Source organism: Manacus candei, unplaced genomic scaffold (genome assembly GCF_025592945.1).
Source record: "Manacus candei isolate 608988 ecotype Guabito, Panama unplaced genomic scaffold, ASM2559294v1 h1tg000067l, whole genome shotgun sequence".
NCBI lineage: Eukaryota > Metazoa > Chordata > Aves > Passeriformes > Pipridae > Manacus > Manacus candei.
This window is the reverse complement of record NW_026138115.1, coordinates 13,512,812-13,526,036: the sequence shown is the minus strand read 5'-3', so window position 1 is coordinate 13,526,036 and position 13,225 is coordinate 13,512,812. Positions and strand designations below refer to the sequence as shown.

Below are 13,225 nucleotides of genomic sequence, written 5' to 3'. Positions count from 1 at the left end.
AAGGAGATGGATGTATATGGAGTGACACACCATCTTTCCATGTAGGAAGGGAAACAAGACATTCAGATTCAAGGCAATTTCATAGTAATATAACTATACACCTGTTCTAAGGTTAGGTAATAAAATATATAAGTAAAAACACAAATAAATCTTTCTAAGTGTTTTAGTGCCTCCTCTCTCTTCCACCTATACAGTTCGTACTTGCACCAGTAAGTATAGACAGAAACTCAGCAACTCTGATCAAGGCAAGCTTGCATAGACACAGACATGCACACACACAAGAAACTGAGCTCCAGCCTTACATTTGCACAGCATAAAGATATTCACAAAAGCTCTCATCTCTTAAAAGGAAGTCTGGTCTTTAACCCAGATGCAGGACATCAGATTCTGGGTTTGAGCATGAGCTGCAGAATTCCCACTTCTCTTTTTCCACTGGTCAAGTCTCTCCCATGGATTTATGCTGCCACCACCTGACAGAAGTGACCAGCCCTAAAGGCTGCCAGCATTGCAGTCACTGACATAGGCTTTGACCCTCCTGCTGGGGCAGTGGCCGTGCCCAGGGACACAGTCATGCCTGACAGGTTCCCTGCACAGGGACACAGACATGCCTGACAGGTTCCAGCCTGCTCACTCCTGCTGCTCTGCTTTGCTGCGGTCCCCTCCAGAACATTATCCAGCCATTCCCACCACAATTCACTGAACCAGCAGTCCTTGGGAGGTTTCTCAAGACCCAGCTCAGGGCTGAGTCTTAAAGTAATAATGTTCTTTGGCATTTAAGGTAGTTTTTACAGGAAGCACAGCAACTGTTGAGCAAGGAAGGTGGTCTCTCTAGTGTGAGTTCAGGATGTTTCCTGAGGATGCAAAAAGCCTGGAGTGGTCTTTCTGGCTCATTCCCCTCCTTTTTCCTCTTCCTCTCCATAATCTTTCCTCTCTGGCTGCCAGAGTGACAAGAGCAGCATGTACTCAGAACCACCACAGGGGCAGCCAGGGTTGAGCCAAGCTGGAGGCTGGACAGGGGCTGCTCTCCCAGGATGCCAGCTGGTTGGGCAGCCAGAGGAAGAAGCAGCCCTCATCCCTCTCTCTTCCCTGGGATTGAGATGAGAGATGGTGACTGTATAGGCATGACAGGCTGTGGTAAGAACCAAGGTAAGAAATCCCTTAGTGGGGGTCCTGCAGCTGGCTTTGCTAGAGGTGTGGGGTGCAATGAGAAACACAAAGGGGAAAGGCAGGACAGATGAATGCAGGGAAGGCAGAGCTATAGCGTTACATGTGCCCATTTAGGCGTGAGGGTGAAACAGGCTTTTAGCCAAGTGCCAGCAAGAGACAAAATTAAACTAACAAAGAAATAAAATTGTATTTGTTTCAGTTACAGGGACATCTCAGTGTAAAGAAACAAACAAACAAAATCCAAGTCAACCGCATTTTTAACCTTGCCAAGAAATTATCAGTCCAAGTGTGAGACTTGGTACTGAGCCTTTAGGTCACTAGTTAAGCATCAAGTTTTGCACTCAGAAATATAATAGTAAAATGCACAACTTTGACACTTCAGTGTTTGACCACCACAAAATGTTGAATTACAGCAAATTTGGCAATGAGGACCAGCATTCATAAATCCTCTCATTGCTCCTGCATGAAGAGGAAGTCTATAAAACAGTTAACCAGGCGGTGATCCTTCATGTTGGCCTGCTTGATGTTAATTCAGTGGAAGTGGAAACATTGGTGAATATTGTAAAGAACAGAGTTATTGATACAACCTTGGGGACCCTGTTCTGTTTGTGCACATATGACATAACTGTGTCTTAACAACAGGACATGTTACAGCATCTACAGCAAAGCTTCTTTTTCCACGTTTTAGACTACTTCTACCAGGTTTCCTGTGGGAAATCAGAAGGGGAAGATACAGTTACACAGTCATCAGCAGCAAGCACAATACCCTACGACTGTTAACAACCAAAAAACAGGCAAGTTGAGGACTAATTGACACTTCCCTTCTCCTCCCCACTTCTTCTTCACTATCCTGGTTCTGCACTATTCTTCCTACCCACGTGGTCCAGTGAGGGGCTGTGCAAGACACTTTCTTCACCCCCTGGAGTCTCGAGGCAGTCAAGAGGCTCCATCCACTACAATGAAGGCCACTCAGAATCAGAATCATTCAGGATCACATTCTGAGTTGGAAGGGACCCAAAAGGATCATCAAGTCACACTCAACAGAATGGCCCATATAGGGATCAAATTCACGACCTTGATGTTATTGGCAATAAGCTCTATCCAGCTGGGGTCCTTGCACCCAAGGCTTCTCCCATTCAGGGGGGTGTTCCCCACCACGCGCTGCCTATCTCCTTGTATGTATTACTGGAATAACTGGCACTGTTAATGGTATAAGACAGGTTTGCCACAAGACAGTCAGTTGCAAAGGTCATAAAAATCACAACTGCTATCTATTCCATCAAGTAAGGCTCCTTGTTGCCTCCCAAGAGACCATATAAAAGATGGCTTGCACTTCAAATAGAAGAAAAAAATTTATAGCAAGACCGTGAATGGCACGAGAAATCACTACAACTTTTCCTGAAGCTTTCTAAACATATTCTAGCATACTCTAAGCCAAGCACCAAAGGATATGCTTCAGGTCCCATTTATCTGAAAGAGCTTTAAAAAAAAGTAGTTAAGTGAATTGCTGAACTGGGGCCAAAACTTTAAAAATATTTGTTTTACTAATTTGCATAAAAAAATAACAGCACAAGAAGACATAAGCAATGATTAATTATTATTATGACTTAGAGACAAGAAAAATGCAGACATATTTCTTGTTTGGATTTTCAGGTCCAGAAAGAAAGCACAGAAAACAGACTTCATATGAACTACATAGATACAAGACTCAAAATGGTTATCATCTTTTTTGCTACAAACTAGGATGCAATTCCCTGATGTCTGGCAAAAGACGAAGCTACCCTGCCATTTCCAACTGTCAAAACTTTGGACAAACTGTGCTCTTTCCAGTCAGTGCAAACAGCATGCTATGCTGTACTCTTGTAATTTACACTATTAATTTTTAGCTGGATGGCTGATGGCATGAACATTTAGTAAGCCTCCATGGAACCATTGTGGTCAGCAGAAATCTCTTGCATTACTTTATTTGCAAAAAATCAGAGCAACAAGTAACTTATTTCATCGACCGCTTTCTAATAAGTGCTTTGCATGTGGCACTAAGTTTCTTCATCTACTAATCTTATCAAAGCACAATATCAAGAGAAAAATTACTGCAGGGCAAAAAGCTCCTTTCTATCACTGAGAAATAGTAAATGCATATGTGTGAGTGACAGAGAGGAAATGGGCCTTACAGCCAAGGAATCAAATCACTCACAGCAATGATCATGAGTGGTATGCTGATGGGATGACATGCCTGTGAATAGTTCAAACAGCAGGAGACAGAGGTTTTACTTGGCATGAGCCTCCTTCATGGTCTTACTCCATCTCACTGCCTGAACAGAGACTTTGCTTTTCTGACCTACTCCCTGTCAGCTCTTTTTAAAGCAGTAAAAGGTCTAAACTAATTGCTATGTAGTGCTATGCATCAGCCAAAGTCTTTTGTCAAGGTCCACCACATTCTGTACCACTGCATCAGTTATTCACCTTGAAGCCCACCATAGTAGCCATCATCTGCCCTAGGCACAGATACCACAAGCAGTTTCCAAAACACCTCTTACCAAGAATTCATCTATAAATAAAACAAAACCTTTCCACAGAAGCCTAGGGAGGCTTGTGTTGCTGGCAGCTTTCTAACAATGTTATTTCAGTCTTCAGCTTTGTCACAGAAGGATTACAGTCATGATAAATCCAACCCCTTTTCCATTAATCTGAAACCAGCAACACTTACTCCTAGGCTTCCCTTCCTGATCTCCTCATTCTCTCAAGCCATCTACTGCAAGATAGGTGAGTGTTACATGGCCCGTTAGTGCCAAAGGACCACTTGCCCCTGGCCCATTACATATTGGGAAAAGGCAATCCAACTGCAAGAGGAACAGTAAAAAAACTTTTTAAAAAGTAAACACCTCAAAATTATTTAAAAAAAAATTAAAAAAAAAAAAGGTTCTTTGACTTTGTAAGAGTCATCTTGAAACATTTGATAAAAGTATTAATCTCTTCCAGGTCTGTCAAGTCTATTCAACAACCATCAAAAATTCATCTAATTAAAAATACATTCATGCTTGGACATTGTGGTTTTATCTTCTCCCTCTATCTCATCCCCTTCTACACACTTGTGTAAAGGACTTGCTGAAGGAGTAAAGACACTGTTGAACAGCCCCATCACTGCAGGGGAAAAAAAAAATTAAACAGTGTGCAAGATAGAAGAGGAGGAGGGAGAAGATACTTCCATGTAATTAATCAAGCAAATTTCTCAGGAAACAACATTCAAGGTAAGGTTGTATTGAGTCACTATCCAGATAAATTTTGAAGTCAAAGAAAGAAGAGTTTACTGTGAAATCAAATAAAGACACTGGGATTCACACAGCTGGAATCCTTAATGCAAAGAAACAAGCCACTTTTACTGTGTACATCCTGCCCTGCATCAGTGTAATAAGCATCAATCTCCATTTTAACATATACTGTTATTAGCAATGAACTGTATGTAATGGACTGAATTATCCATTAATAATTACCTTGGGAAAAGGCGTACAAATATTAAGGACCATTAGGAAGAAATTCTTGACACAAAGGGTGATTAGATATTGGAATGGGCTGCTGGAGTTACCATCCCTGGAGGTGCTTAAGGAAAGACTGAACATGGCATTTAGTGCCATGGTCTAGGGGACATGGTGGTGTTTGGTCATATGTTGGACTCGATGATCTCAGAGGTCTTTTCCAACCTGACTAATTCCATGATTCTGTGACCAACTCTCCTCCCTCTCAAAATGCAAGCTCAGCGGGATGGGGCACTGAACTCTGATTCTTGCCATTTGCCCAGTAGTTCTCCTCAGGATAATGCACCTTGCAATGCTGCACACTCCCCTGCCAGTCCAAAGGACAAACACTCCCTGTATGCAGAGGCCTTAATGCCACCTGTATTACAGTTACACTGGCATTTAATGAGCAACGAGCCCTCATAGAAACATAAACTAGAAGCACATAGGCATTTAGGGCTCACAAGTAATCAAGATATTGGCAGGCATACCAGCAGGGCTACCACAAGTCTCTGGCATTAAGAGCTGACATAGTCCTGCTAGCAAGGAGTGGCACCAGAGCAGGCACTGCAACAAATAAGAAGTTACTGTGAAAAATGCACTACCAATATGGGAGAGATTATGGAAAACTTCACCACTTTGCCATCAATCTCTAACTCCAGAGTCTAGTAAGACTCGTGAAGAGTCTTTGTTGGGCTGCAAAACTACAGACAATAAAAAAAATTAAGTAACCTGCCCTGATGCCACAAACACATGCACAAACTCAGGATAAACAGACCACTCTGATCTTAACATTATCTGAGAGCACTGCCTGAGAGCACTGGTTTATTTCCCTTCTCTTACAGGATTAACAACCTTCTGCTTTCCTCTGGGACTGTGACTGTAAAGCACATAGAAGGCTCCTAGCACAGTGTAAGAAAGGTCACTAGGCAGACATACTTCTCCTCTGCAAGAGTGGGAAAGGAGGGCCAAGAGAAGACACCTGGCTGCCAAGGGCTCTGGTGTAACACACACTGAAGGCAGCATGTTTTTGTCACCATGAAATAAGTCTAGCAGTGCACTACAGTCAGGTTTTTAAGAGCGATGATACATAACAGATACCAAATTCTATCTGGTTGTAACCTCCACACCCAAGTATTACCTCAAATACCATTTCATAGAGGCTCCGCATGCTTCTGAACCCACTTACAGATATGTGCATCACTGTTTGTAAAATATTGACCCATTTCTCTAATACCCAGTCCCTGCTGAGTGAAAAACAAATCTGAGAGATTCTCCAAGTGCCTCTTTCAGAGAAGTAGTTCTTTTGAAAGTTTCAAAAGTCATTAAGAATAATTTGATGAAGAACAAAAACAAGTGCTAATATGCCCAAGTTTATACTCATCTGATTGTCAAGTAAAAATTATACATTCCTGTGTATAATTAACCAGGCTAACTAATCTTGCTTGACAAACACAGATGTAAACATCAGCTTTGACAACGAGCCAAAGCAACCACTCTAGGATCTGTGCCAATGCTGAATTCTTCTGTCTGATATCATAAAATGACTTGTCTGTTGTATTTACAGTTCCAGTGGCTCTGGACTCTGCCGGCAGCTGGCCAGAAGAACAGATTTGAACTTATCCATTATGCCAGAACATGTGCATTTGATTAAAAGAAAGAAGTTATGCATATTTTTTCTGGATGGTGGTATTCATCGGACCTCCCATAGTAAACTAATTGCAAGGCATGTTGCTACCAAAGTATCAAAAACACTTTGTGACATATAATAAACCAGTATATTTCTATAGGCAGTATTGCTCTTCAGCCTACCATGCCTATAGTTTTCTGTTATCCTGCTCTTCAAACCTGCACCTTAAGTTAGAAAATTCAGCATTTCACGGTGTTTTAATTGCAAAGGATAGAATTCAAATGCTATAGAACAGACCTCTTCTTTCTTCGCACATAAATGCAAAAATACCTTACCTCAGTTATGAGGGACTTTGTGAAACCACTCCTGTGACATCTCATCTACTCCTCCAATCCTCAGGAACAGAAACCCTGGTAACAACCTGCTAGGCAGACCATGTTTCAAAACCTACCTAAGAACACCCTATCATGTGATAGGCAGAACCACCCATTCTGGTTTTCAGCAAACACTTGCTAGGCATGAAGTGCCACCACAGAAGACTAGCTTCTCCTGTGACCATCAGAGAGGGTCCAACAGGGTGAGGTGAGCAGGGTGGTTTCACAGCAACAAATAAAGGAAGCAAGTTTTCAAGAAGGTTCAAATCCCACAGGGACTTCTAAATTAACTAATCTCATATTGAAAACACTTTTTTTTTAACTTCAGGCCAGATACGCTGAACGTGAACAGTTGTGTTCTGAGCTGAAAACATCAGTCATGGGCTTCCTTTAACAACAGATCAACTCTTAAAATTACGAATTCTTGTCTTATTCTCTAACCAGCAGGACTCATTGGTATCCAGGCGCAAGATGAGTTCAAGGTCCCCAATGGCAGACCTGACATAGACTCCAGCCCTTGATGGTACCCAGGAGGGTACTTGTGACTCAGAGCAGAATGTGCTGCTGTCAGGACGAGGTGCAGAGTCCATGCAGAGTGCAGTCACACCAGTTCAAAGTACCTTCCACCCCTCGCCCGTGAGGACCAACGCAGCCTGTTGGCAGCACGTCAAACACTGAGGGCAGCAGGCACTGACAGCACTGCTCTGGGACCCTGCCCACCACAGGGAAAGCTGCCCTTCACCAGCAGAGGCAAAAGGAGAATGAGGGAATAACCACAGCCTCTTAACAGCAGATGAGCTGCCCAGCCATCACACTGCAAACACAGCTTTTAGGTTTGCACATCACCAGCCAGCCAACCTGGTTCCTACCATCCTCTGTCCCCTGTCTCCTCGCAGCAGGGACTTCCAGGGCCCCCCAGAAGCTCCTAAAAAACCAAACAAACAAAACAAAACAACAGAACAAACCAAAAAAAACCCACAAAAGATACCACCAAACAAACAAAATCTAGCCCACAAAACAAAAAACCTCCACCCGCCACCAAAATATTTCTCAGGTCTTGAAGGAGAAATTGAAAGGGCTTCTCCTCTGGAATATTTTCTGCCTTTAAAAAAGAGTTACTGCCCTTACTTACATATAATACGGGGGGAATTTTCCACAGGGCATCCCGTCAAGTCACCGCAAATGCCAGTTAACCCAAAGAAGAGACCTTGGGACCTGAGGAACTGGAAGCTGCAGCACAACACCCTTTCACACATGGTCCCTGGAGCATCATCTGACCCTGGGGAGCACTCCAGGTGACTGGCCTCACAGACCAAGCTGCAGCTTTTCTTCCTGGCCCCAACCACCCACCAGCTTTTCTTCAAGCAAAGCTCCAATAGAGTAGAAAGAGGTCCTCAAAATCAGAGTGACCTTGGTCCCCAGGCCAGAGCATCCCCTCCACTCAAGGACATGAATATTCTCACTCTGAGTAGAGGGTTAAACCTGGATCAACAACACCTCAGTGATATTCTCAGCCATTTACCTACTAGAAAAAGGGAATCTTTGTATTATCTTACTGGAAAACAGAGGCTCTAGTTGAGGAGAATGCAAAAGCCAACAAGCAGTGCAAGGCTATCAACAGAAGAATCCTTTTATTATCTGGTTATTTTGATCATTTAACCATGTTTTGATCATCTAATCAGCTAATATTTTAAACTATGACTTACTCCAAAGATAGATTCTTATCACTAGTCTGCAAAGATTAAAGGTTACATTTCATTATCAGCCCTCAAATGTCAACCAACAGCTCATAAGAATATCCAATACCCTTGTAAAATTTTACTTCTATCCATTCTCTTTGATGCAATCTTAACTTTCTTGAAATGCTCTTGAAATTCATTTGGAAACAGTAAAATCCTAACTGGCTCACTTCTCTCATGTAGCTACAAGGAAAGTTTCCTTTAATGGACAAAAGTTCTTCTTGTGTTCCTTTGTGTAGCTACAAAAACATGAAGCACTTCACGCTAAGTTGATAGTAATCTGACATAAGTTCATTTACCAGGCAAACCTCTCCTCCTCTTCCAACACTTAGGCTGAAGACTGAAGTCACACTATTTATTTAAAAGTATAAACCTTTAAATAACGATGGGCCAATATGAGATGGATACATTTTCATGACAAGAGGAGTTACCATGTAGCCAAAGGCTTACATTTTAAACAAATTGTTCTGGACTCTTAGCTCGTCTAATATCTATATTCCAAAACAATAAATTACAATAGCACATGTCCCACAAAGAAGTTCTATGAAAGTTTATGGGCATCCATTTATGTGTATAATCTGTCTGATAAAAATACACTGAATTTAAATTAGGGATTTGTGTATATGCATTCACAAGACTTTAGATGATAAGCAAAATGGGAAGGTTTAATGATGGAACAGAAACATCAGTAGATGACGTGAGAACCTGCATGCACTGTAGGAGTCAGTTGATTAGTCACAGGAATAATCTTCCTGCTGAAGACATCCAACATCTCAGTTACAGATGGCAGCTGCTATTCCAGGGCCTCACATATCCATGGTGCTTATTATTTTAACAAGGGGATTGGTGACTATTAGTGTCTGATAAAAATTTCTCTGCATTTAGTTTTACAAACAATATTGAGTCCCTTTCAGTCCTGGACTGCTGTGTAGCCCTTCCATGAGTTATTCAGAGTCCGACGCTTTCCACACTAAAGCACAGGCATCAAAAGTCTCTCTTTAAAGCAAGTAGCTTGGTATCTATTTGTAACACAAGTTCTGTCCCTTCTGTTATTACCATTTGTGCAAAAATGACTTCAAGAACAAGACAATTCAGTTTTAAAAATCATCTCCAAAACTTAAAGTCACTCAGCAAAAGACCCTTCTCCCTAGCCAGTGCCAAAAGCCTTCACTCATCCAGTTGTCTTTTTCCAAATACCTTGTAAAAAGGCTGGACAACCTCCCTTCACTCCAATCCAACTTTAAAGTAAGCCCCTATTCTTTCACCCCCTGAACACCCACTCCATTAGCCAGTAACACACTTTCAGCAATAAACAGATAAACAGAAGTCACCCAGAGAAAGGACGAAGATGACCTTAAAGGTATGCCAAAGCAGAATGGTTATTTATACCTCCTAATACCAGGCTCCCAACAGGAATAAGTGAAATCCAATCTACCCACATTTTAAACCATATCTACCCAAGCATTAACTGAATTGATGATCAGTAATTCAGTGGAGCTAAGCATAGGAGCAACGTTTCAACCTTTTATTATTACCACCACTGAGAGGAAATGTAGGGGGGTGCATGTGCAGGTTTCAGTGTATTCCCAAGCAACTGGTAAGCATCACCATTCTGTTTTCTTCATTTTTGTGGCGGGGAAAAATAAATCTCAGTACCACTCACACATCCTCTTAGTCCAGTGCAAGTAAGGACCAAAAGAAATGCCTAACTGCTCACTGTTGTCATTTTTTTAAAGTTTCATTGTTTTTTGTTTCTGGCATATCTCTGAAAGCAGTGGACATTTTGAAAATATACTATATATTACAGGAATAAATAAATGGGGATGTTTTCAGCATTCAGGACAACGAATGAACTTAGTTCCAAGGCAGTCGACTTTGCCACAGCAAAACAGACAAGTAAAAAAAAGACAAGTTATCTCAAACTAATGACGTTGCAAGTGCAAATAAACTTCATTGGGAAAGAAACCAACAATACAAGTGTCCTATAACAACACAAGTGTCCTCTCCATTTCTGAGCAAAAAAGCCTAGAAAAAACAACTCTTTAAGACAAAAGTTTGCAGTGCTCAAACTGAGCATCCCTTATTTTGTGCCACATACCCAATGCAATAACGATAATCTCTTCTGCTACTGGACGCTGGCATGAGTAGGAACCTCGAAACTACTTTGTATAAAACTACCACATGGGCGCAAACAACCAAATAATCGGATCCGAGCTGGGTACGTTCGCAGGGAGGGAGGTGGAGAGCTTCCTCACCCCCGAAACATAGACAAGGCTAGACGTTTTTGGTGGGGTACTCCCCGCGCCGGTCCACCCTCTCCGCACCTGGGGCGAGCAGTAGCGAGCGGCGGGGTGCAGCGGGTCCGGCCCCACCACCGCGAAGCGGGGAGCTGCCTGCAGCCCCCTGGACGGCTGCGAAGTGATCGCCGGTGCCACACAGAGGAACAGGCAAGGGACTGACCAGGGTCCGGCAGCCGAAGAGCCCAGCGAAAACCCAGCAAGAGGAGCCGCCCCGGAGCGCTGCCTGCACCGGCGGGGCGAGGGACCCCCGCACCCGGCCGCCCGCCGGCAAGGGCGCCCCTCGGGCAGCGCACGGCGCCTCCGCCACCCGGGGCGGTGCTGCGGGACAGCCCGAGCCCACAGGCACCCACAGGCGGACAGCGCGGACGCCCATGTTAAGTTTCCAGCAGGTCCTACGAGCAGCTGCGAGGCGGGTCGGGCCGGCTGGGAGCCGGGGCGGGCGGGCAGGAGGGACGGGACCCAGGGGACCCTCACCTTGGATCGCTCTTTCACGTAGTACTTGCCAAGTCGGCTCCCGCAGTACATCACCAGCCGGTCTATCAGCGTGAGGAGAAAGTTGATGGCCTCGCAGCCCTCCTCCGTGCCCCCGATCCACTTGATCTGGTCGCCGCGGAGGTGCCGCTTGGCGACGCCGCGGCTGGGGCCGGCCAGCTGCCCGTCGGCCAGCTCCCCGTCCCGGTGCATCCGCTTCACCCGCTCCAGCACGCAGTCCCCCACCACCTCCCCCAAGAAGTTGTCCAGGTAGCAGAAGCCGATGTCATGCAAGCAGGGCACGACGTACTCCAGGGCGATTCTCTCCAGGTCCAGCCTCATGATGTGCCCCAGCGGCATGGCGCGGCGGGGACGGGAGCGCCGGTGCCCTGCCGGCGCCCGCGTCGGGAGGTGATGCCCGCCAGTCCGCCGCCGGCTCCAGGCCGAGCCGGGCAAGGGCTCCGCCGCGACGCGGGGCCAGGCGAGGCGAGGCAAAACTTTCGCAGCGGCGGGCTCGGCTACGCACCGCGGCCCGGCGCTGCGGGAGCGGCGGTGCTGCCGGAGCCCCGCGCTGCTACTGCGGCCGCCGCCGCCCCAGCAGCGTGCGGGACCGCCCCGAGGCGTGCGGGAGGGCGCGGCAGCCCCCGCCCGGCGCGCGGACGGCGGCGGCAGATGGCCCCACGCTGATTAACACGCCGGCTACGTGCGGGATGTGTGCTCGCGCCGCCGCGCGGGGGTGGAGCCGCCGGCGCGGGCCGAACGCCCCGCCCACTCCTTGCCCGCGGCAGCGCGGGCAGCCAATCGCCTGGGGCGGGGCGGGGCCAGCCCCCGGGGAACAGGCGGCGAGGGCTCCCACACGTGCACGCGGAGGGCGTGGCCCCGGTGCCACCTCCTCGCGGGGTGGGCGTGGCCAGCGCCATTGAGGAATTCTCGCCTTGCATGTCGGCGGGGCTGAGACTCCCCCTGGCTCCACCGAGCCGTCCCGCAGGCGCCCTGGGGGACACCGCACCGCACCTCGACGTACCCCACCGCTCCGGGGCTCTTGGACTAGTCCAAGTGAACTTTGCAAAAGCCTCCCTGGGCTTCTCCTGCTGCCTCTCACCTCCGACTGCTGCAGCGGCAGTTTCAGCACCAGACAGAAGTGTAGCATTAGGCGGCAGGTACCGCTTTTCTGGGCGAGGAATGCACTCCTTTATAAAGGTTTATGTAATAAAATAACACTTCCCTGAATTATTTACCCCAAAGGGCCCGCCAGGTTGCTTGGCTCTGCTAGCAGGAAACACCTCCTGGACCGTCGGCGGCTTCGTGCCACGCCGGGACAACTGCAGTCAAACCGTGACAAACTTCGTTCCTCGCTTCCTAACCAAAACTCGCCGTTCCTCCGCGTGACCCCTTGCCAGTAACACTGTCCCTGCACTGGCCAGCCACGAAATACTGTCCCACTGTCGCTGTTCAGTCTGTGTCCGACCGAGCAGCACGCTTTCACGGAAAAACGCCTCATGAAAAAGGAAAAGTAAATAACCGCTCAGCTCCTCTCACACACGCAACATGCCCGGGGTTCACTAAACAAACACACGAAACCTCTACAGAAATCAAAACCAAAGCAAAGACACGTCGCGGAGAGACGCTGCCTGCGGCCAAGCCGGGCGGGACACCGGGCGGGACAGGGCGGACGTGCCTCACTCGGTGTCCCTGAAGTTACCGGCATCACGCCCCGCTCTAATTTCGCCACCCCGCATCCATCCATGTGACGAGGGCATCCATTCTGCTCGGCGGCGACCTGTGCTGTCCCAGGCGTTCCGCGGCACCGCGTCCCGCGGTGCCTGCACACGCACACCCACCCCCCGCAATTCCACCGATGACAGCGCGGGCTCAGTGCCGCCCGGGATTCCCGCAAGACGCGGCGTATCGTGTCCCGCAGGGCCCCGCGCAGAGCCCGGCACAGCGCGGGGTGACATGCGCTTCAGATGGAACCCGGTACATTTCACCCCCTAAAAAGGCAAAATCCATGCTGGTTCTTTTCTTCCCCTTC

General features: G+C 46.9%; 1 protein-coding gene across 1 annotated transcript in view; it reads right to left on the bottom strand.

Annotated features, from left to right (window-relative positions):
• The window catches only part of EGLN3 (egl-9 family hypoxia inducible factor 3), a 29,964-nt gene extending 18,058 nt beyond the window's left edge, over window positions 1-11,906 (bottom strand). Inside the window, exon 1 of the mRNA XM_051806296.1 lies at window positions 11,197-11,906. Coding sequence (XP_051662256.1) covers window positions 11,197-11,553 — 357 coding nt within the window. The 5' untranslated portion in view covers window positions 11,554-11,906. The remainder of the gene's footprint in view (window positions 1-11,196) is intronic.
• Window positions 11,907-13,225: the final 1,319 nt, after the last annotated feature.